At 36.9% G+C, this 22,956-nt stretch overlaps 1 protein-coding gene across 1 annotated transcript; it reads left to right on the top strand.

Annotated features, from left to right (window-relative positions):
• Window positions 1-563: 563 nt before the first annotated feature.
• Window positions 564-13,541, top strand: STK17B (serine/threonine kinase 17b). The gene is made up of 7 exons (XM_010292216.1): window positions 564-715; window positions 4,473-4,685; window positions 8,032-8,176; window positions 8,418-8,544; window positions 9,481-9,529; window positions 10,896-11,075; window positions 13,154-13,541. The coding sequence occupies exons 1-7, from the start codon at window positions 594-596 to the stop codon at window positions 13,434-13,436; spliced, it is 1,119 nt and encodes a 372-aa protein (XP_010290518.1). The 5' UTR covers window positions 564-593; the 3' UTR covers window positions 13,437-13,541.
• The last annotated feature ends 9,415 nt before the right edge of the window (window positions 13,542-22,956 follow it).

The following is a 22,956-nucleotide window of genomic DNA, read 5'->3' as shown; positions in this document are numbered from 1 at the left end:
ACTCCCTCCCGCCCCCCCCCGGTGTTTGCTGTGCCTGCTGTGTTGCAGACTATAAACAGGAAGGAGTTTTGGTTAAGTCCCCCAGAGATATCAGTTAAGAGTGTAAACTTAAGGGAAATGCTGGAACTTGCCCAGAATCCAAAGAAGAGTTAAAGCTTATATTCAGAAAGCTAAAAAAAAAAAAAAAGAACAAACAAACAAAAAAAAAACCAACACACCCCCCCCCCCCCGCATCGTTAATAGTTAAGTAGTCATTAGCATTTTTACTAGAACTGAAGCTTATATGGATATACTCTAGGGGAGGAAAAAACCTGTATCTCCAATGTTAAAATTACTTAATTGAAATACTTTTTTTTTTTAATTATTTTCTTAGCATACCTTGAGTAGTATTCCTCTCGGGTCCTATTTTTACAGTGATTAAATGTGGTGTTCAGTAGTGACCTGAAAACAAACTTAAGGCTATTCTAGCCTGATACATCTAAACTCTTTTTTTATTTATATGCTTTCCTGCATTGTAATTATGGGATTTCCAAAAATCTTAATTATTTTGCTTTAACAGGTGACTGGTAGAAGAAAGAGACCTGTTCCTGACTATGTCAAGGAGGAAGTTGGAGAATAAAAGCCTTTCTGGCTTGTTAGCCACATCTCTGCAGACACAAATCAAGACAGACAGTTTCCACAATTTTTACATGCTTGAATCGAAGGAGCTAGGAAGGTAAGATTATTCCTATTTATTTTATTTTAGTCAGAGGAATTTCTGCTGCAAGAGAATTCTTTGTGCAGTGATAGACCTTTTCTGGCAAACCTTTATGGGAGTAGATGGGGAATGAAATACACCTCTCTCCTTCCCCACTCCCTTTGCAGTATCCAACGGATTCTCTAGGGACCACGAAAAGGTACAGTGAGACATAAGTTGCCAGCCTTTTCCATGGCAGAGAGATGTAGCCTGTTTTCATAGGCAGGTAGATCTGGGATTATATTCCTTTTCTTCCATTTCCCCTGTCTAGTCACAAATCACATCCAGGTACATAAACTAAAGAAGAGATGACACAGGGTAGTACTGCAAGACAAAGAATGGGGATTTTGAGTTGGCTTTTCTGGTTGGTTGGTTGAGTTTTTTTAAGTACAGAAAACAAAGACCTTTTTCTTTCCCCCTCCCACCCTCAAGCAGTTAGTCTGAGTTTCTAACAACCTGCTGTTTCAGAGTAGTTTTGCAGCCTGCTTCCCTTGCTCATTTCCAACAGTGAAATAGGAAATACAACAAAAAGGAAAAAAACTGACAACCTTAGTATTTGTGATACTGTTTCAGACATCTGAATTAATGCTTTTTTGAAATCCTTGGGTTAATTAATACCTTGAAAATATTTAGGTAATTGGGTATAAAGCCGCGCAAACCTAATGCCATGGACATGTTTCGAAGCTTCTTGAACAGAAGTGGCATGGATCAGTTTTACAGTTGTTGTGCCTTGTTGTACTACATAGAGATCCTTTGCACCTGTAACTTGTTTTGTCAGCAAAGGTGCTGTTCTACCTGTGATTTTGTAAGCTCTGTAGCCTTCACTGTTCTCTTGGTTTTTTGTTTTTGTTTTTTTTTTCTTTTCCTAGCAGGTGCTTTATCTGGTATGCTTTTATAAAAAGTCCACCTTGCAGGCCATAACTTTCTTCTTTTCTTACCCCTGTGTCAGCTCTAGTTTTGAATTCTAGGCTCTACAGAAGCAGTTTAGATGCACCATCCTCTAGAATGCCAGTGTTCTTAAAATGTTGGATTTTCAGATTATACATGCCTGTGAGATCGTGTCTAAAGCAAACAAAAGTATAGATTTTTGCATGGATTCCAAAACACAGTCTTAAATACTTTCTGTACATGCAAAACCAGGCATAACAAAATAAGTGCCAAAATGCAAAGAATCAGAAGCATAGTAGTATGTTTTCCAAACACAATTTTGACTTTTCCTGGCATAACAGTGTATGCATGCATTTTTTTTTTTTAACGTTTTAAGCATTTACAACACTTACTAAGTGATGCGAAATTCACCTTTCTTTGTAGCTTCTTCAAAACATTTAATATGCTGTTCTTTTCACTTGCAATTTTCTTCTTCCTCTTCTGGTTACTTAGTAAATGGTTCTTTTGTTCTTCTCTGCTTAATCTTCCCAAGTCCCATTTCTTCCTCTCACCCCTTTATCTTTTAGGTCTTTTGGTATTTAAGACACTGACTCACCAAGCAGGCAAGTTCTGTTTAGTGGGTTAAGTAGTTTTGTCCCCAGTGTGTGGATGGCTTGGCTTCTTTTGAAGTAGTTGAATTTCTCTGGTTTATGACTTGGGATATGAAAATAACTTGAAATCAGTTTTTATCTTGTAAAACTGGGCTTGTAAAGTGTGCTTTGCAGGCAACAAGGAGTGGGAAGCACTTTTCTTGCTTCAGTGCAACACTTCAGATTTGACTTTTTTTTGCATTTCTCTGGAATTCCACAGCCGTAAAACAATTTTGTATCTTAATAATTTTGTCTTATTAATTGGCACACTACAAATACAGAATAAACAAGTGGAAATTCTTACATCGTCTCTGTGGAGATACTGCTGTTAACTGCTCAAAGGTGTTATGCCTGCAGCAACTAGAAGGAAGATGTGCAAAAACTATCAGGGAAGGTCTTGCTATTCTCATGAAACTCAACCAGTTCCCCTTTTTAATTTTAAAGAAACTTCTGTGGTTGACAGGGTGATGTGATGTTAAAATGAGAATGTAAGCTGTGAGGGAGTATCTTAAACTTTGGTATATTATGAAATTCAGCTCAGTAGCTTCAAATGCTCTGCAATAATAAGCTAGTTTAACAATTGGGAAAGGACTTGGCCATTTCAGGCTTACAAATAATTGCTAAGGTGAAGAGTGTGCATGTATCAGACTGTAAATAACTTTCACCTCTTAAATTAATTTTTTTTTTGTTTTGTACTTTCCCTTTCTAAAATCAGTGCTTAAAAAAAGGACAAAGAAATCCTACAACTAATTGATGTTGAAATAAATGATGACAGAGAAGCTGTTTCGTTGAATTATTTCTAAATAAGTGCTAGCAGTATGATTAAAGTATGATTTTAATAATTTAGATTTGTACAAACTGTGTTTAACATGGTTATTTGCAAACGGAAATCTCATTTTTCATGAGATGATCATACCTTTTTTGGTTAAATACTGAAGTCTAGATTTTTTTGAAAAAAGCTCTTTTAGGCATTGGGGTTTTTGCACCAGAAGAAAGGCAAAGCCTGCAGGGCAACATAGTGTTTTCTACTAAAGAAGCTAATTTAGTTGAAAAAGTGCAGTTCAGATAGCTTGTACTGAGCTGCTTCAAGTTTTTTCGTAGTATGCTATGATAACAAAAAACATACATGGAAAGGCTTTTTTTTGAAGACTTAGGTGCACCCAGTTTTTTAACTGGTTTTAGACCTTTACAGAATTTATTTTAGCCCTTCAAGTTACTGTTTTTTTAAATAATGATTCTTGTATCATTTGAAAACACTTTGCAAGTATGCAACCAGGCATTTCTGGGAATGCAAAACTTGTGATTATAAAACTTTGTTTTTTCAAGAGTTTATAACTTGGCTTTTAAAACTGCATTTTTTTTTTCCCCCTAATTTTTTAAAAGGTCAACTTGATGTTTTAACTACAGTATGTGGTTTTCTTCTAAAAACGTTTCTTTGCCAAAATACATTTTTGTTTCCATACCTAAACAGTTGGCTAGGAAATAAAGCAGAACACTTTGTCTAACTGTAATTGAGAAAGAGAATGCTAAGTAGTGGCTGTCTTTCTGTTAAGATGTTTTTAAACATTTTGCAGATACCTGGGTTTTGGTTGTTGGGGGGGGGTTTATCAATGCTACATGATTTGTGGAGGGAAGCTCTTTATGACTCTAGAACTTTCTGCCCTGAAGACCTCTCCCCCCGCCCTGCATACATATATGCTTTATTTTCTGTGGTCATTCTCTACATGTCAGAGGGTTTTGCTTTGTTTACTACTGTATCCTGTAGGTGCTATACTGCAGTTGTGGTTTTTTAATATAATATTGCCAACCTGAACAAAGCCCTGAGCAGCCTGGTAGGATCTTGTAGCTGGCCCTGCTTTAAGCAGGAGGTTTTGCTAGAGACCTCCAGAAGTCCCTTCCAACCTGAGTTATTCTGGAATTCTGTGATCCTACAGTGTGAACGTCTGTCCATGTAACCTGATACTCTGATTTAATGCTTAGCTAGTCTGTATAAAGTGAATTGTACTGGGTCTTGCTAAAGTTTCATCTAGCTTAGTATCCTTTCTTTTACAGTGGCTGAAAGTGAATGTTCAGGGAATAGTGTAGGAACAGGCTAAACGTGGCATTGCCCTGATAATTTTTTTTTTTAGTTGCCAATTACATGTGATGCCTTTTTATTTCTAATGGCAATTAATATATTTTATGTCTTAGATATTAATGTTGTCCCTTTTATTTTGTAGAGGAAGATGTGCTGTAGTTAGAAAATGTATAGCTAAATCCACAGGCCAAGAGTATGCAGCTAAATTTTTAAAGAAAAGAAGAAGAGGTCAAGACTGCAAAGCAGAGATTCTTCATGAAATTGCTGTGCTTGAGTTAATGAAATCTAATCCTCGCATAGTTAATCTCCATGAAGTCTATGAAACAGCAAATGAAATCATCTTAGTGTTGGAATAGTAAGTATGCCTTCCTCGGATGTTCCACATTTGTAGTTACCAATCTGTCAATATACTAATTTTTTGGCATGACTTGCTGAACCCAGAATTATTACAACAGTATGCTATATACATTTTGCTAATATTTCATTATGATATACTTTATAACCTTTCATTATGATATACTTGTAACCTCTTAGGGACTTCTTGGTATATTTTGTTTTCCTGTAAATGCAAGAGTTGAATCAATTGCTGTTAATTTGAAGCTTTGGTTTTGTAGATGTGTTTTGTTACATCCACAGCTGATGAGTTGTGTCAAACAATATGCAATAAGCCATAAAATGAAATACACTGAAACCTATAGTAGTTCTGTACACGAAATTTTAAAAAATGGACTGAAAGATTTTTTTTTTCTTCTCCCTCCAAAAAACTATCAAAAAAATGAGGGCAATTCTTCTTTCTTACTGCATAGCTTAGTTTCCCAGGCAATTTCACTCAATTTCAAATTGAAATATTTTTTGTACATTTAAATACTATCTCAGGAGGATAACTTTGATTAAAACTTGCCTGCTGTATTTGAGCAGATTATTTCTTCTGCTAGTTGGATTTTTGTTTTTTAAAAAAAAAAAAAAAAAAGCTCTGATCAATTTTCAGGTCAGGCTAACTTAATGTAAAACTTGAATACAGACTCTACGGTGTAATTTTTTTTCCCCTTAAAGAATCTTTCGTGCTATCTGACTGGAGGAGAGAATGTCCTTGGATCCCACAGAAAGTGCATCAAATGCTTTGATGCATTTTAAATAATTTAAAAAAAAAAAAGTAGCCACTGATACCAAATACACAGATTTCAGAGAAGCTGAGCACATACGTTTTCTATGAACTTCAGTTACTGTTTGACACTTTTTGGTGACTGAAAACTTGCAACTCATTTGTGGGTTCTTGAGCTTCTAGATTTAGTGGTTTTGTTTTAAAACTCTTTGGCTTTTGGAGCAGTTTCCTCAAAAATTCCCATATCTTTTTAGATGCCCTTGTGGCTTCTCATAAGCTCTGAAAACAAGTCTAATTTGGGAATATAATTTGAATTATCTGTCATATTTGCTGTATGTGTAAATGTTTGTTTAGAATGTGAGGAACAAAACTGCAGTTTGTGAAATTAGTTCAGAAAGTCTCTCTCTAGGTAGGATTTAAGTTTCATGTGCAAAGTATTTGAAGAGCTGTTAATGGTCTGCACACGCTATGTTAATTTGATTCACATTTTCCAGAAAATCTACCTAGATAATCATAAAACCTGTTGGATTTTTTTTCTGGAACTGGATGATCCCTAACATATGATTTGTTTTTCTGAGAAGACTAAAATAATAATTTTAGTCAAGTAGTAAAGACAAAGTCCAGATGACAAGTTTTGAACTTCTTATCAAGCACAAGTTCTCATAAGCCATACTAATTTTTCTGCTTCTGTTTCAGCTCAGCTAACTCAGTCTTGCTTATTAAAGCTCTGTAGTGAAACAGCTTCCTTGTACTACATTGGTGTTAATGGTCTACTTTGTAGTAGTGTTCAGAAGTCTTGCAGTAAGTGTTCCTAGTTCTATTGTGATAAGCAGAGGGCTGATTCTGCTTCTAAGTTATGTCTTCGTGTAGCAAAATACACTGGTTTTTTGGGTTTTTTTTGCTTGTTTCTATTTACCAGAACTCTGGAGCAGTACTTTAAAAGAATTGCAAAAAATTAGTGTGTGTCATAAAATAGTTTATAAGTATTTCCCATTTAACCATATTTTTCCTCTTACATGTGGTCCTCAATGTATGAACCATATTTTTCCTCTTACATGTGGTCCTCACTGATGTTTGATTGTACTGGTGGGGTTCTTTGGAAGATGTAGTAGTAGTGATAAGAATCAGTTTGTGTAAGCGCACATTTTCTAAATAGAGGAGAGAAATGGATGCTCACTCTCTGTGAGGACTCCCAAATCCTTTTCAGGAGAGCTGTTCAGCTCTTCACTCACCTGGTTGTCCACCCATCCAGACCATAATGTAGTAACTTGGGTACAAGAATACTATGGGAGACAGCGTTGAAAACCCTGCTAAAGTTGAAGTAAATGTCATCCACTGCTCTTCCCCTCGTCTATGTTTTGTCATAAAGGCAACTAGGGGAGGCATTACTGATATCTTGCATAGCTCCAGCAGGTTAGTGACTCTGTTTATCTATGTTGTCCATTATCAGACTTTTTTTATAGACTCTATCATTTTGCTAATGATGAAATTCAGGCTTACTGATCTGTAGTTTTGAGGTAGCCCTTTATCCTCAAGAGAGAGAAAACTTCAGGCAGTTAGAGCAGGCTGAATAATGATTTCAAACCCAGCATGAAAGGGAACAGCTGACACTGTGGCAAAATGTAGAAGTATAACTAATGAACCACGTGCAACATGGTTATTTCCATGGTTGCTTTATGCTGTGCTAATAACAGGGTTTTGTGTAAGTAAAGCAACAGCATTTTTCTGAGGAAGACATACCTGAGATGCTGTGTGAAGACATAAAGCTTGTCAATCTCATCTTTGTTGTTAGTATGGAAATAGTAGATGTCAAAGCTGACATAGATGACATAGCTGAGTCCTTGTATTTCTGAGTATTCTGTGTCTACTAGAGTTCTGGAAGATACTGCTCACTAACTGACTAGGCAACTGTCTATTTAATCAGCGTCAGCATGCTTTTTCTTCCTAGTATCTCTCTGACAGAAATATCTGATTTTTAGTCTTCCATCAGAATGGCAGGACCTAGGGTGGCAAGTGTGCCATTTCCTCCCATTTCAGAAAGAGTCTTCAGCCACTCTAGATGTTCATTGCATTGTAGTTCTTATGTTTACACCACAGCCACATCATGTAAAAAAACTACAATTTTTACTCCCAAATTCAGAGAATAGGAATACTGCTGGGCTTCCTTGCTTTGAATTATTTATGGAACTGGTCTAATGGAAGAAATTTTAGATTTGACTTGAAGACAAAGACTGCTTCTGTTAGGGAATGATGATAGACATCTTCCTAAAGGCATCCTCACACTCACTTACAGGAAAACATGCTTGAGGGTACCAAAGCATTACGAGTTTTTCAGCCACAAAGTTGTGTTTTGCTGTCTCAACTGCTGTGGCTATGAGGAAAGAAAAAGCATAATCTTTTTTTTTTCCTCTTAGTGCTTATATGGTGTGTCTTGGCATAAGTGTGTGTAAAAAGGACAAAAATAGTAATAATAACAATATTCCCAGCCTCTCTGAGAATATGAATATGATAAATTAATATATAAGAAGGTACTATATATAAAACCTTTCCTAACTTAAGCTTGACAATTCAAACTTAAATGTTCTTGAATGTGTTTCAGTGCTGCTGGAGGAGAAATATTTGACTTGTGTGTCCCAGATCTGGATGACAGAATTGGTGAAAGGGATATTGTAAGACTTGTAAGACAAATACTTGAAGGACTTTGCTGCTTGCATGAAAACAATATTGTTCATCTTGATTTAAAGGTGAGATTGCAGCAGCCTTTTTATTTTAGTACTTTATCTTCAATTTAATATTGTGATAATCAAAGCCATTTGTTAAATACATAACAAATATGAGAAGAAGCATTGTATTAGATTAAATAATTTTAAAAAATAAAATTTAGCAATAAATATTGCATAATAGAAACTGAAATGTCGTTTACTACATTGAGGCTTTTTACAGCTTGTATTTTATTAATAGAGAATGAAATCTTTTCTGTTCTAGCCTCAAAATATTTTGCTGAGCAGTCTCAATCCTCTTGGTGATGTAAAAATTGTAGATTTTGGTATGTCTCGGAAGCTTGATAATTCTGGTGAACTGCGGCAGATCATGGGAACAACAGAGTATCTGGGTATGGAAGAGTTGCTTCACAATTTTTGACGTGTGGTTTTGAGAAAACAGAAACAGTTTGTGTAATGTGCTTATCAACTTAGTCATTACTGGAGAAAGAATGACAGGGCAAGATAACATGTTTTGAGCTGCTCTTTTTTTTGAGTAGTCAGTAAATATTTGCACCAAAAAAAATTCCCAAATTATATCAATAAGTGCACCTCTAATTTTATGCTGTAGCATTTGCTCTGATGCAAACTATTAAATCAACAAGTAATTTTGGCTGTTAAATTCTTTTGATTAGGGTTGAAGTACAATATTAGCATGCACAAAGAAACGTTCTTGGAATTGGGAATGCTGTTCCTAATTCAATGAATGATGATTTAATGAGATTAAAATATTCCTCAGAAAGGGAAAGATTGCCATTAACACTTCACCCTCTATGAGGGGCAAGTTTCCTTAATGATCTGTCTACACTCAATTTTAAGAGCAATTCAATCTGTAGTAAATAAGTGCTATAGAATCATATGCTAACATGTCTAGCATATGCTAACAGCCACTGATCCTAACATTGGCTTGGTCATCTGGCTTTGCAGTGTTAACATGCCGAATACTTTACGCATTCCCCTTAAAAAGCTTTATACTTGAAATCCTTTTAGAAGAAACTTTTATGTGCATGCATCTGATTAGAAAATATCTTGGGACTTGGACAGAACAGGCTTTAGGCCTTAGTGCTGTTTTGGTGTGAACCAGCTAAGCATTGCTGTGTCTAATCAAACAGAAATAACTTTTTTTTCCACCCTTGTGGCTTGAAAATATTAAACTTGATTATTGAAACTGCATGTTTAGTCTCATAGTAAAGATGGCAAAAAACTGCCAGAAATTTAGGGTTTGATTCAAGGCCCCTTGAATAATATATCTACTAAAGTGTTTTTCTTCTCCCCATCTCTTTCTCTAGCTCCAGAAATCTTAAACTATGATCCTATTACCACAGCTACAGATATGTGGTAGGTTGTATCTGTTAATTCATTTTACTGAGGTAGGTGTGACCACTTAACAATCTAGAGGCCAGATTCAGACTCTGATGCAGTTTTATCTGGCTTCCAAGAATACCCTTCTGTTGGTGTGCTGACCAAAAGAGAGAGATTTGGGAGGGGAAGGAGCCCTCAGGATATAACTTGGGGCTTACAGGAATTGCTGCGTATGGGTCTGTTGCACACCTAGTAGGGAATGCAGGTGGCTTCTGAGCATGCAGAGTATAGGTATTTGTTCTAAGGGAACAATAACAATGATTGGATAGCATACTTTAGGTATTAGCTACTCCTGGATGGCATGCTTCAGGTATTTACTCTTGGACACTCCTCCCTCCCCACTTTTGTATCATTAAATAATTTTATTATACAAATGATAAGTTTAACTCTCTGCAGATACTGCTCTAAAGATAAGTAGAATGAGTCGTATAAAATGAGACAAGTACCTTAAACTAATCCACAACTTTATTAAGTATACGTTTCTAGCCTGTTAATTTCCTGAGCTATGTTAGTGTAAAGGCTAGCTTTGGGATGTTTCCTTAAAAACAAAGCATTCATATGCTGCTCTTAAGAATAGAAATACATAAAATTCAGTTTTAAAAGTTGCTATGATCCAATTACTCCTTTGAAATTATCAACTAGTATCAGTAATTAAATCTGTGAATGGTTTTTATCTCCTTTTGGTTTTTTGCCTGCTTTTGTGGAAAGACACAAAACCAAACTATTGTCACTCTACTCAGAATGAGAAACATAGCAGCTGTGTGTTTCTACGCTGTAATGAGTACTAAGGTTTGCTCTATCAGATCACAAAACCAAACCATCCAAGACTTATAATAAATTATACGGTGTGTGGTACTCACGTTCATGTTCTTAGGGAAAAACATCTTAGCAAGAGGATGTTTTAACACAAATGTCAGTTGTGCAGAAAAGTTGACCAAGTATCAGTCTTTGATACTTCATCAAGCGTCGTAGTGAAAGATGGGGTTTTATTTACATGCAAATTAGAAAGTCTATCGTTTTGCAGTTCTGTCATCCAGAATTGCCATATGTCCAAGAATGGTCTGTGTAAAAGTGATACGTTTCCTTTTCCTAACAGTCTCAATGGGAAGAAAAGGATATATTGAAAGTAAGCCATTTTCAAAAATCCCTCCATTGAGATATATATGTAGCTTTCCTTTTGTGTGCATGTGCATACATGCTTGAATCACAAGTAAGATGTCACATGATGTTTCTAATACTTTGTGTAGCATGCATCAGGAGGTTTGATCTGCAGCACAGTAAATAGTGGGGGGTATATTGTTCAGATACCCTAGTAGGATTATACATCGTGTTCTTATCTCAGGAACATAGGTGTAATTTCATACATGCTGCTGACACAAGAATCTCCATTTGTGGGAGCTGATCATCAAGAAACTTACCTTAATATATCGCAAGTTAACGTGGATTATTCAGAAGAAACATTTTCATCAGTTTCACAGCCTGCCAAAGACTTCATTCAAAAACTTCTTATAAAAAATCCAGAGTAAGTAACAAACTCCTCTGGGTAAGAATCTTATCTTTTATGTTTGTGGAGCACCTAGAAAAAGTGAATGTTAATTTGGGAGCTTAATACCACTGGTATGATCAGTCAGACATTTCACAACGCATTGGTGTTATCAGCTGGATATTTAAAAGTGTAGATTTATGCTTTTCCATAACTTATGAAAAGGATCTTTGGTTAACTGGCTGTTATTGTAGTCAGGCTTATGCTTTGAGTTTTGTATTTTGAGTCTCTTTATATTTTTGTTCAGAGGACAGATTATTATCTGATGAAATATATTCTAGAAAGGTCACATTCTTGTCTACAATTTAACGTTTTATTGCGTAATTTGGAGAGACAAAATGCAATCTTTTTGATGCAATGCTTACTTGTTTCCTGATTTATCTTTAATGTATCTTTCTACTTTAATATTTTATATAAAAACTTGGCAGTCTTGTGACTGAGCGTTTATTCTTCAGAAATATAAAGTGTTTTGCTATGTTCAGCCTTCTAAAAAATGTTCTCAATCAAAAGTACAAACTTCTTTTTGTAAGGCACATTTCCATAACTTTGCATTCTTTGGGAGTTCAGACTCTAATCAAGTCCTTTCAAAGTAGCTGAACTTTGAGAAGATAGTCTTTGAGAGTGGGAGAATTACAGACGTTAACTGTGTCTGTGCTTGCTGTATAATGTTAAATCTGGATTTTTTTTAACTGTTGCACCAGGAAATGCAGGGGAAAAACAAACAAACAAACCCAAAGAAAAACAAAACAAAACCCTAAATGGTATATATGGGGGAATAATATCTAGTAAAGTCAGTTAGTCATGTTCTACTAGGCATGGTCAGGTATTATCAATTATAGTGCTACGTGTTGTCATTTGTGGTGAGGCAGTAGTCCCTGTTGTCTGCAGACAGCCTGCAGTAAACAGAAGTGACCCTGTTTGGTTGCGAAAGAGGCTCTTTGATAGGAGGGGACGATGGGAGATGATATCCATGAAGTACCTACTTCGATGAAATAAGGACTTCATACAAACTCATGTCTGGACTGGATCAAAAATGAACAGTCCTTTCTATTTTGGCATCTCACACAGAGGGTTTGTCAATATCTGAAATAACTCACAAAACCCATAGTATCATGGGGGAAGTAAGTATGAAGAGCCTGCTTTGATAAATGTTAGTGTGGACCTGTGGGATGTTTGACATTCTGTCACAGTTACTACTCTATTTGCTTTCTTGCTTCTGGTCATCTCATGGAGTTTTCATTGTATCCTCAGTAACCGTGGGTTTGTTTTTTTTTTTAATTCCAATTCTTGATGACTATACCTTCTTGAATCTTAAGAGGAAAAATCTGTCCTCAGATGGTCAACTCTGTAAAGTTACAGTTCTCTGACCAAAAAAGATTCAGATGTTCTGGTAGAATTAAAAACAAGTCGTGGGCTCTATTGCATTTCCAACAAGTTCTGTGGAACTTAACAATGCAGAACATGATGAAAACTGTAGTTGCACTATCCTAGGTATGCAAAGGAACAATTTTGTAAGTCTGTATTTTGTTTGGTGACAACTACTACTTGGAAGGGTTTACACCAGTTTATGATAAATTGCAAGAGTAAAATACTGCAAAATGTCAGAGTTGGTGACATCATGTTATTTGACCCTCCTTGAAAACCTAATGAATGAATATTCATTAGCCTCCCTGTTTACAATGGTGTGTATAAAACAGGACTTTAAAAGCATAAGCATGTGCACATATGTATATACACAATGTTGAAAACATTCCAAGGGACTATGAATACTGGCTGAGAAATACCTGTTTCTTGTTCTGATGAAAAGCTTACCAGTTCTGACACTCAGCAGTAGGGGAGACTGTCAACTAAAATTTAGATGCATGTTGCCAATACTTAACCCTTAACTATAATAGGGTCTAATGTATTAGCACCAGTGGTTGTGGTAGAAAAACAGCAATACTAACTCTTTAGTGTCAATTCTGCTTACGATTTCTCAGCATGTCAGAGCTACTTTAATTACCTTTTTAGTATTTCTGAAATTAACTTAAGCAACTTTACCCTTTTCTCTTTCAAAGGGAAAGACCCACAGCAGAGGCCTGTCTTTCTCATTTGTGGTTGCAGCAAGGGGAGTTCATACTCTTGTATAGCCCTGAAGAAACTTGTTGCTCTTCTCTGATGCCAGGACACACAACAAAATGCTCAGAAGAGCGAAATACAAAATCCAGTTGTAATGGTACCTGTGGCAACAAGGAAGACAAAGAAAACATTCCAGAGGACAGCAGTACAGTCTCCAAACGTTTCCGTTTTGATGATTCATTGCAGTATCCCCAAGACTTCATGACAGACTTCGTATGTTAATGCGTAATATAGACTCTTAAAACATGAATTTAGGATAATCTATTCCAGTGGCGAATATAAGATTATGGCTTGCCAATTCATGCAACATTGGCATACTGGAAATGCACTTTGATTCTTCTATGCTGGTGCTTCCTTTTCTATCCATTGCTGGCAATGGATTTAACTCCTGGGAAATTGGGGTCGTTGCACCAATAAAGTGGATTATTTTTTTTAAGAAGATGTAATTAAATATTTTTGCACTTTTCAAGTTTTAGTCCAAAAATGATGCCAGAGGGAACAAACTAAAACCTGAAAATGAGTTTGTTTAAACTCAGACTTTGCCAAACAATGGTTGAATACATGCACACTTTTATGACTGGCCCTAATAAGAAATTGGTCTAAGCAGGGAAACTGAATCTAGCTGTCTTACTGGGCTTATTTGTGACCATTCTCATCGTGTTCAATGGAAGCTAAAGGTGGTATGTTTTGGGAATATGATACATCTGTTAGGGCCATTTGGAAAACTGCTTTCTCTCTAGGATTGTTAGTCATTAAGGAAATTTTTCTGCCTTATAGATCTGGTCCACCTGGGGATTATAATGCATACTCTGTGCTTTTCCTGTGTTGGATCTCTGGAATGCTTGAATAGAAAATGGGTAGGTTGTCAGTCCTTGTGTTAGTGGTCCTTTGCTTCATATCAGTAAGTAAGTTATATTTGAAGAGGATGAAGGTCCCATGCTGATGTGAATATTTGATACCCTTGTTTGCTTTCATAAAACCTCTGAAATAGTATCATCTGCCTGTATTGACGTATTCCTCATCTTGAAAAAACAACAAAAACCAACAAAAAAAACCCCAAAACAGAAAGCCTCTTTAGAGTTAAAAGTAATAACTGAATAAACTGAAAATAACCATTTTTGCCAGTGAAGCTGCAATTAAAAGCTTTTCATTATGCCCCTCTAATGTAGAAGTGCAGTGCATCTTTCTGTAAAGTAGTTATCCGTAATAACTTAGCTTCATGCCCGCTCTGAGAAATGGACTGCAGTGTGTTAGTATTTAAAGACAAACTACCTAATAGTTGTTCTAAGCCTTTAAATTTGGTTTGTTATTTTTTTAAGTTCTGTCCCTTCCACTTCCTGTTCCTAGGCTCTGAGGAAATTATGCCTATGTCAAAATTTGACTTGGAGCAAATGCCAATCATGCCTTAACAGCCTGAAACTAATACTGACAAGATAAAAATCCTAATTGTAACACTGAGACTGGAAGTCTTTTTGTGTATGGAATATATTAAAACTCTTATAAATATTTTGAAAGTAAATGGCACTTTAAAATAGTTTTGGCATTTTCCATTCCTCAAAGCTTAGACTTAATTGTCTCTGATTTGGATTTGGTTTGGTTTGGTATAATAAAATATCACAATCTGATAATCTTTTTCAGGTGTGTCTGTGGACTTGTTGATAGTTAGATTGAGGTTTTGAACAACGTATGATTGAGATGTGAACATTAATGAGTGGTAAAAGGTGGTATTTTTTCTTTCTTGGCATAAGGAAGGAACAGGTTTTTTTGCAAATAAATTTCCATATAAGGTATCACCATAATGCATTGGAGAGTTCAGGACTGTTGTCTTTATTTTGGGTGACACTCATGTTGACAAGTGAGAAGTCAACTCAGGTGTAAGGCATGTAAGAGTATCTTTCAGCTTACATTTGTCAGAAGTAAAGTTTTCCAAGACTTAATCTCATGTGAAATGAAGTAGCAGATATATTCAGCATAGATGAAGCTCGGATGCCTAGGTATGAATGAACCACACTGAGTGTCCTCTATGTATTCTCATGTAACTTTTTTCAGTGATACTGATAATACATATAATTATAAAATTACTTTGCTGGAGGCAGTTGTTGGATTGTGTTCAAGTAGCTTATACCCTTACTTTTCAAAGTCCTTGGCCTTTCCCAGTCAGAGTCTTATCTAATCATTTGTTTTTTCCACCAGCATGGAGTCTAATTTGAACCAGGTAAATTAAAAATACAAACTATTTTATACATACTCAGAAGTTGAAGTTCACTTAAGATACAGAAGAAAATATCAAAAAGCTGTGACAGATAAAGGTAGAAAAGATTCCTTATAAAATCGTTAAATTATAAAATTCTGCAAAAATATTACTGAACTGAAATTGCAACTGGGAAGCCTGTCAAAGTCTTCGTACGTTAGTATTCTATTTTTAACATCTGGAAAATAAAGCTGAAAGCATATGCCAGCACTTCATGATGAAGTTGTTATTCCATAAGATTTTTATCATGGTATCTGATGTTTACATTTCTTACTACTTTTGGAGCTAACTTATCTTTACAATTTAAATAAATTAAAATTGGTCTTATCCAAGGAATTTAAGTTTTGAAGACTTTATTTGTATGTACTTTATGTCAACTTATATTATACCTTGAATCAGATTTTGTTTGGATCAGTGTATTTGATTTTAAAATATTGTGCATGCATAACTTCAACTGAATGTAAATACATACGTTGTAGACAATTGTTAGCCCGTCTTGCTTCCTGCCATATTACTGGGAATTACCAAGTGTAAATGAGTGATGAGTAACATTTTAAGATGGCTGAATTCATATTTCTATGCAGTTCATGACCTTTTTATATTTAAAATAAATAAATAAACTTTGCCTTTTTTCAAAACTTTGTGTATTTTTATTTCTTCACAGAATCGGAGAATAGTTGAGGTCAGAAGGGACCTCTGGAGGTCATGTTGTCCAACCTCCCTGCTCAAGCAGGTCCACCTAGACCTGGCTGGCCAGGACCATGTCTAGATGGCTTTTGAGTATCTCCAAGGAAGGGGATTCCACCTCTCTGGGCAACCTGTTCCAGTGCTCAGTCATCCTCATAGTAAAAAAAGTATTTCCTTATGTTCAGATGAAACCTCCTGTGTTTCAGTTTGTGCCCTTTCCCTGGTGTCCTGTCACTGGGCACCACAGACAAGAGCCTGGCTCCATCTACTTTGCACCGTCCCTTCAGATAGTTGCGTATGGTGAGAAGATCCCCCCTGCGCCTCTTCTTCTCTGGGCTGAGCAGTCCCAGCTACCTCAGCCTTTCCTCATAGGAGAGATGCTCCAGTCCATTAATCATCTTTGGGGCCCTTTGGACTTTCAGGTATGCCTATGTCTCATGTACTGAGAAGCCCAGAACTGGACACAGTACTCCTGTGCTTAGTAGAAGGGAAGGATCACCTCCATCAGCCTGCTGGTGATACTTTGCCTAATGCAGCCCATGGTACCATTAATTAGCCTTCATTGTGGCAAGGGCACGCTGCTGGCTCATGTTGAACTTGGTGTCCACCAGGACCCCAGGTGCTTTTCTGCAAAGGTGTTTTCCAGCTGGGGCCCCAGCATATATCAGTATATGGGATTGTTCCTCTACAGGTGCAGAGCTTTGTACTTCTTTTTGAACTTCATGAGGTTCCTGTCATTTCTCCAGCCTGCAGAGGTTGCTATGGATGCCGGTATGATCCCCTGGTGTATCAGCCACTCTTCCCAGCTTTGTGTCATCTGCAGCCATGCTGCAGGTAGGCTCTGCCCCATCATATCCAGATCGTTAATGGAGATGTGGAACAGGATTGGACCCAGTATTGACCCGTGGGGTACGCTGCTTGTTACTGACCTCTAACTAGACTGTGTTCCACTGTTCACTGCTGCGGCCCAGGCCTGGCCATTCAGCCAGTTTTCAGTCCACCTCACTGTCTCCTAAGCCAGCCCGTACATCAACCGCTTGTCTATGAGGATCTTCCAGGAGACAGCGCCAAAGGCCTTGCTGAAGTCTAGGCAGGCAACGTCCACTGCTCTCTCCTCATCTGGAGAGACTCATACTGGCCAGTCATTTCACCATGGAATTTGCTCAAGGATGACTTCCTCTTGGTGAATCTATGCTGACTACTCCTGATGAATCATGAACTTACCAGCTAACTTCCTGGAACTCTTTTTATATGTGCCTGGATTTTTATACATAAAAAGTATATGTAATGGTCTAGTTATGTCTTGCGGTATTTACGGAGGTAATACTTTTTATGTTAAATTCTAATGGCTTTTGTTGAATGACCATGTAAGGAAATTTAAATGGAATGTTTGTTACACATATTAGCCTCCTATGGCACTAACTGTACATTTGATTCATTTTCCAGTAGGTGGCTGAATTTAAAAAAAAAAAATTTCCTTTAGAAAAGGAATTACACTCAAAAGATGTGGTAACCCATTGTGACCTGGACAATGTTTCCTACAAAAGCGCATTTCATTGAGGAAGTGAAAGCTTTCACATTGTTAGAAATGCACAAATGAGCTTTCTTTTTAGTGAAAGAAATAGTGTATTCATGTGCTTGGTTTGGTGTTGCTTGCAGCATTAGGTTCAGAAATTATCTGAATATTTTCATTTCCTGCATTGAAGATCCTTACCAGTGATGCTGCCCTTTTTTTATATTTTTATATTTTTTGTTAAGATGTCTAGAAAACAAACTGTTCTGTCCAATGCTAAGTAGGGATTTGAGACAGCTTGAAATTTCTGTCTTTTCAAAAGGCCTTCTACAGAAGGAAATGTTAGAAAAATACATTGTCTAGATAATAGCTGACCATCTTACCAGGACAGTTGTGCTTGTACTCTTGGCAAGTAAGGTAAGTTATGCTTGGAAAAATACGCTGTGAAATTGGGGCAAGATAAAAGCATGCAACTAATGTGTTTGTTTCAGAAACCAATCATCCTGTGCCTTAAGAACATGCCAGCTGACAGACTTGGAAATACTGCTTGGCCCACTCAGCCCTGGAGAAGTGAGCAAGATACAGAATGAGTCAGTGTGTAGAAAGTCTACCAAATTAATGGTAGCATCACAAGGCTGAATCCCTGAGTCACATACCAGTGCATGAGAGCGTAAGGAAATTTCTTAATTAAAAGCAGGTACGTGAATTATGACATAAAAAATTTTAGCTGGTTAGCCTGTGCAGTGTTAGCCTTAATAAAGAACGGCTAGACTATTACATTATGTATACAAAGAATCAATCACTTCATGTGACAGTGCTAGTTTATGTTGCTTTCCCACAACAGGAAGATAAAGGGTGATTTTTTTGACCCAGTAACACCTGTGACAAAACTGTTGCCTTCCAGTGAAATGAAGACTTCACCTTTTGAGTGTGAAGAGAGGCTTCCTGTGACAAACACACTTGCATCCAGAGTCAGTAAGTCAGCATACCTACACCGACCACCAAGTATTCGTATTTCCTTTAGTGTTACGATGTTCTCAATAGTAAATAAAGACTCCTGTTTCTTTTTTTTTTTTTTTTTTTTACACTGGCACTGATAGGTGCTCAAGCTCATTCTAGTGTTCTTTTGGAGTGGCTGTGGAGGTGAAATAGGCATACAAGTTCTGGCCTGTAACTTGCTTTGTTTCTGTTGACACAGATGAACGCAGATCTCTTCACCATCTTTAAAAATCTTTCCCAGGTTCCAGTAGCTGTAGGATTGTGTTGTACATCTGTGCTGTTACTATGGCTCTTCTAAAACAATTTGCAAAGTGATCTTTCCTTGATGGTCAGTAGTTCCATTGTGATATGAGCAGAAGACTCATCTGACTAAACACATGCTTACAGCACAGCATGTTTCTGAGAATGATTTTACAAACAATATGTAAATAACTATCACTCCTCTTTTAGGAAGGAAAATACTATTTTAGTCCTGTCTTCAATTTGATTTTCCTGCATTAATTATTCCACACTCAAGAGATCTGTATAACAAGACCTGAATTAATAAAAATCATAAAGTTTAAAAAAATTTTCAAATAAGGGGAAATTTTCTAGTATTTCATAGGAATTACTTCTTACTTACAAAAACACTACTTATATTCGTGCTTCCATATGTTTGTCTAGATGTGGCAAAAATAAGGTATACAAGGAAAACGTATAGACCTGTTCTTGTCTTTAAAAAAGTTTTTGAACTGAAAAATATATGCTCTTCTTCCCGGCTGAAAACTTGCCTGAAGTGTAATGCCTCACCATTTGTGGTGAGTCGTAAATGTTAAATTCATTATCACTTTGAAATAATTACCGTGTCTAATTGCATTTTAAGTGCTGTCAAAAGTTCAAGTCCCGCCTATCAACATAACAGGGTTTAAGTATCAAATGTAGATATAAAACCCTTAAACTTGAATTTTGATGACCAAAACTTTTCCTTTACAGAAATCATTATCAATTATAAATCATTAACAATTTCCCCACTATTAGAAGCCTCTATGAGAAAGCTTTGCTTGCTTCATTAAAGGTCTTTATAATGTGAGATGGCTTACTTGTTTTGTATACAACTATAGTGAGTCCATGAAGGGTAAATGTGAGATAATTTAAGTGTGTGTGTATATATATATGCAAATATATTTAATAGAAAAAAGATGCAAAGAGATTTTTAGACAAAGTGGAGTACAAGAAAAGGTGTTATGTGTGAATAAGTTCCAATATGTACTCTTAGTGTCCAGTTGAGATTGCCGTAACCGCTGGAGTGATTTAGGAATACAGCTTTGAGAGATGAGTTGTAGACATTTAAGCAGCTGTGCTTCCCTTACATTCAAACATCTCATTCCATTTTCATGCCAGTTAATGTTTTTCAGTCTGTCATCTGAAACCTCTGGGGAAATAAAAACTCCTTCCTGAAATTATTTTTAAAACAGTATGTGAATTTGAGAATTTAAATTTTTGTACAGACAGGAGTTACTGTATTTGTTGTTCCTTCAAACATTATTTATTTGCTCTAATCAAAACATACAAAGCACACCAGTAAGTACTTTGGTTAAAAATTAAAGGATCACTTTTTTTAACATTATTTATTTGCTCTAATCAAAACATACGAAGCACACCAGTAAGTACTTGGGTTAAAAATTAAAGGATCACTTTTTTCGCATTAACAACAAAACAGCTGGTCAGTAAAATACTTCACTGTACATCGTATTTTGTTAATTCCATGGACTAAACCACATTGTTACCTACTGTTTAATACTTTTGCCTCTGAAGAGAGAAAGAAACGTATTCTTGATTACTGGCACTCTAGAATTTCACTGAGGCATCAAGGTGGAATAAAAACCCCATTATCAGTCTTTTAGAAAACTAAAATTCAGTCATAAAACTGTTATCCATTCCTTTTTTTCCATCCTGTATTTAATTTTACTGTGTCACTGATCCTTTTTTGATGCACTGATGCTCCAATCTTTGGTACACTTATTATGTAACAATATATGAACTGTATGATACTGAATACCTATGTTCTGTTGACTTTGGCTGCTAATGATGTATTTTGTTTTTGAGAGTCTGCTCCATTTTTAAATTGCTTTTAGTACAGTTCTAAACAGATCCTGAGGACTGCTTACTTTATATTTGTGCGTACTCCCTTCTTCTCTTCATCCTTTCACTGTTTTATTCTTACGATCTTATTTTTATCTCTGAAGTTAGATTTAGATTGGTTTTTTAGGTGTGACTGTAGGATTTCAGAGGAAAGTGAGATGTTAACCGAACAGAAGAAGGGGGAAAAAAAAAAAAGAGTTCTAAACCATTTTTTTTTCTGCTGTGTGCTCCTGTGGTCTTGGAAAAGCTGTTTAAAATCAATGTGTTGTGTTATTAAAATAAATGTGTTGTGTTTATGTAAATAAATTGTGTTTAGCTGGTCACTGCAGGAAAAGAATGAAATGTGAGGACAAAGAATAAACAGCAACGTAGAAGTTTTCTGTAAGAAGAAAGTTCTTCTGATAATGAAAAATACTATACACAGGAACTGATTTTCTCTATAATGTTCCTAATGTTACCAACCTGTGTCTCTCCTCCTCCAGAGAGTACAAGCAGGTGTGCTATTCCCGGTTTCCTAATTAGATAACAACAACAACAACAAAAAATCAAAATGTCACTTTCTAGCAAAAGGAATCGCAGCACCCAACAGTGTGTGGTGATGTGTGCTGGCTGTGCTACTGCCTTCTGTAAGATACAGTTTGTAATAGTCAAATGACTCAATATTGAAGAGAAAGAGCAAGGATTTCCCTTTGCACGTTTTCCAGATAGACTGTTCGATGTTATAGTCAGTACAACGTACAGCTTGTTTGAATCTCCCTAAGGTATGTTGAGTATCAGGGTATTTCTCATTTCAAAATCAAAACCAGGCTTTGGTACTGGTTTAGAAAATGCACTGGGAATTCCAAGTGATGTTCAATTTTCTACAGCTGGACAAAGCAGAAATACCCTACTGGTTCTTTGCCTGTGGTGTTTTAACAAAGGGGCTTTTATGTGTAAGAGTCAGTATATAGACTCTTGTAATGCTCTATGTACAGTTCACAAGGTTGGTTACAGGCCTGAGCCAGAGCTTATTTATAGGGATTTTCCAGCAGGCTAACTCCACTGTAAACTAGTGCTGCCTTTTATGTGTTGCTATTATGAAAACATTACAAAGCCATTTATTTAAAATTCACAGACTACCTAACCTGGCAACAGCTGTTTCTGATCCCACTGAAAGCCAAACCTGGTCACAGCAAAATGTTAGAAGTCGTACCAACCATACCAGTATTTTATTTAGATTGGTCAAGGCATCAGATTCATAATGCAGGGAGCACCCATTGACTACCAATCAAACAGAAAGAGATGTTTATTTCTATTTTGTTGTATTCTTTAATTTAGTGACTTGGCGGGGTGGGTGGTGGCAGGTTGTTTAAATACTAAGTCTGTTGTGCACAAGATGGGCTGATGTGTGATGCGGCACCTGACAAACCTTTGGTTGCTGTTGCCATTTAGACACCCCAGTGCCATTAGAGCTTATTAAGAATGGTTTTGCAAGCACAGCTGAGTTCTTTTGCATGTTTCCTTAGAGCACACATCTTACTGCTTTGCCTGAAGACAAGCAGCTGCATTCACTTATTGATACACATCAGTTAACTGGTAAGAAGGAATGTCTGCCTCAACAGCACTGAGGCATGGTACATGCTACTCAAAGCAATTTTAACTATCCTGGAAAATTCCTGAAATTGGCAGGCCTCAAAAGGGTACCAAGCATTTTCTACTGGAAGACGAAATCTCAGTAAAATAACAGCAAAGCCGAAATTCTGCTTGCCATGGCTGCAAATATATTGCAGCAATAGCTTGCAAGCAACCATCGCAGGTGTAATCCATCCTCTGTTATTTATCAGCTAATAAATTGCGTGTCTTCAACCTGTAGCGCCTGAGCCGTGCTGGAACTTCAGGGTGCTTCGCCAAGCGCCGCTGTGGCTCTGCTCGCTAGTGCGGTGGCAGAAAGCAAAAGCTGTTCCGTGGCTTCAAGTTCTGGACATTTCTCTCCCGCTCGCCCCCGCAGCCGGCTCTGGGTTAGGCTGCCGGAAGACCGCAGGTTTTTCTGCCGCTTAGACAAGGCGTGTCGGGCTGGAAGAATAACGAGGCAGCTGTGATCAGCGGTACCGCGCGGGGAGTAGCCCGCGCTAAGCCGCTCGCGCTTGCCCGTTGGGACTCGCTGTGCGCGCGGCCAGGGCGGCGGCGGCGGC

Source organism: Phaethon lepturus, unplaced genomic scaffold (assembly GCF_000687285.1).
Source record: "Phaethon lepturus isolate BGI_N335 unplaced genomic scaffold, ASM68728v1 scaffold14448, whole genome shotgun sequence".
Classification (NCBI taxonomy): domain Eukaryota; kingdom Metazoa; phylum Chordata; class Aves; order Phaethontiformes; family Phaethontidae; genus Phaethon; species Phaethon lepturus.
The sequence above is the reverse complement of the archived record's forward strand: the minus strand, read 5'-3'. Positions and strand labels throughout refer to the sequence as shown.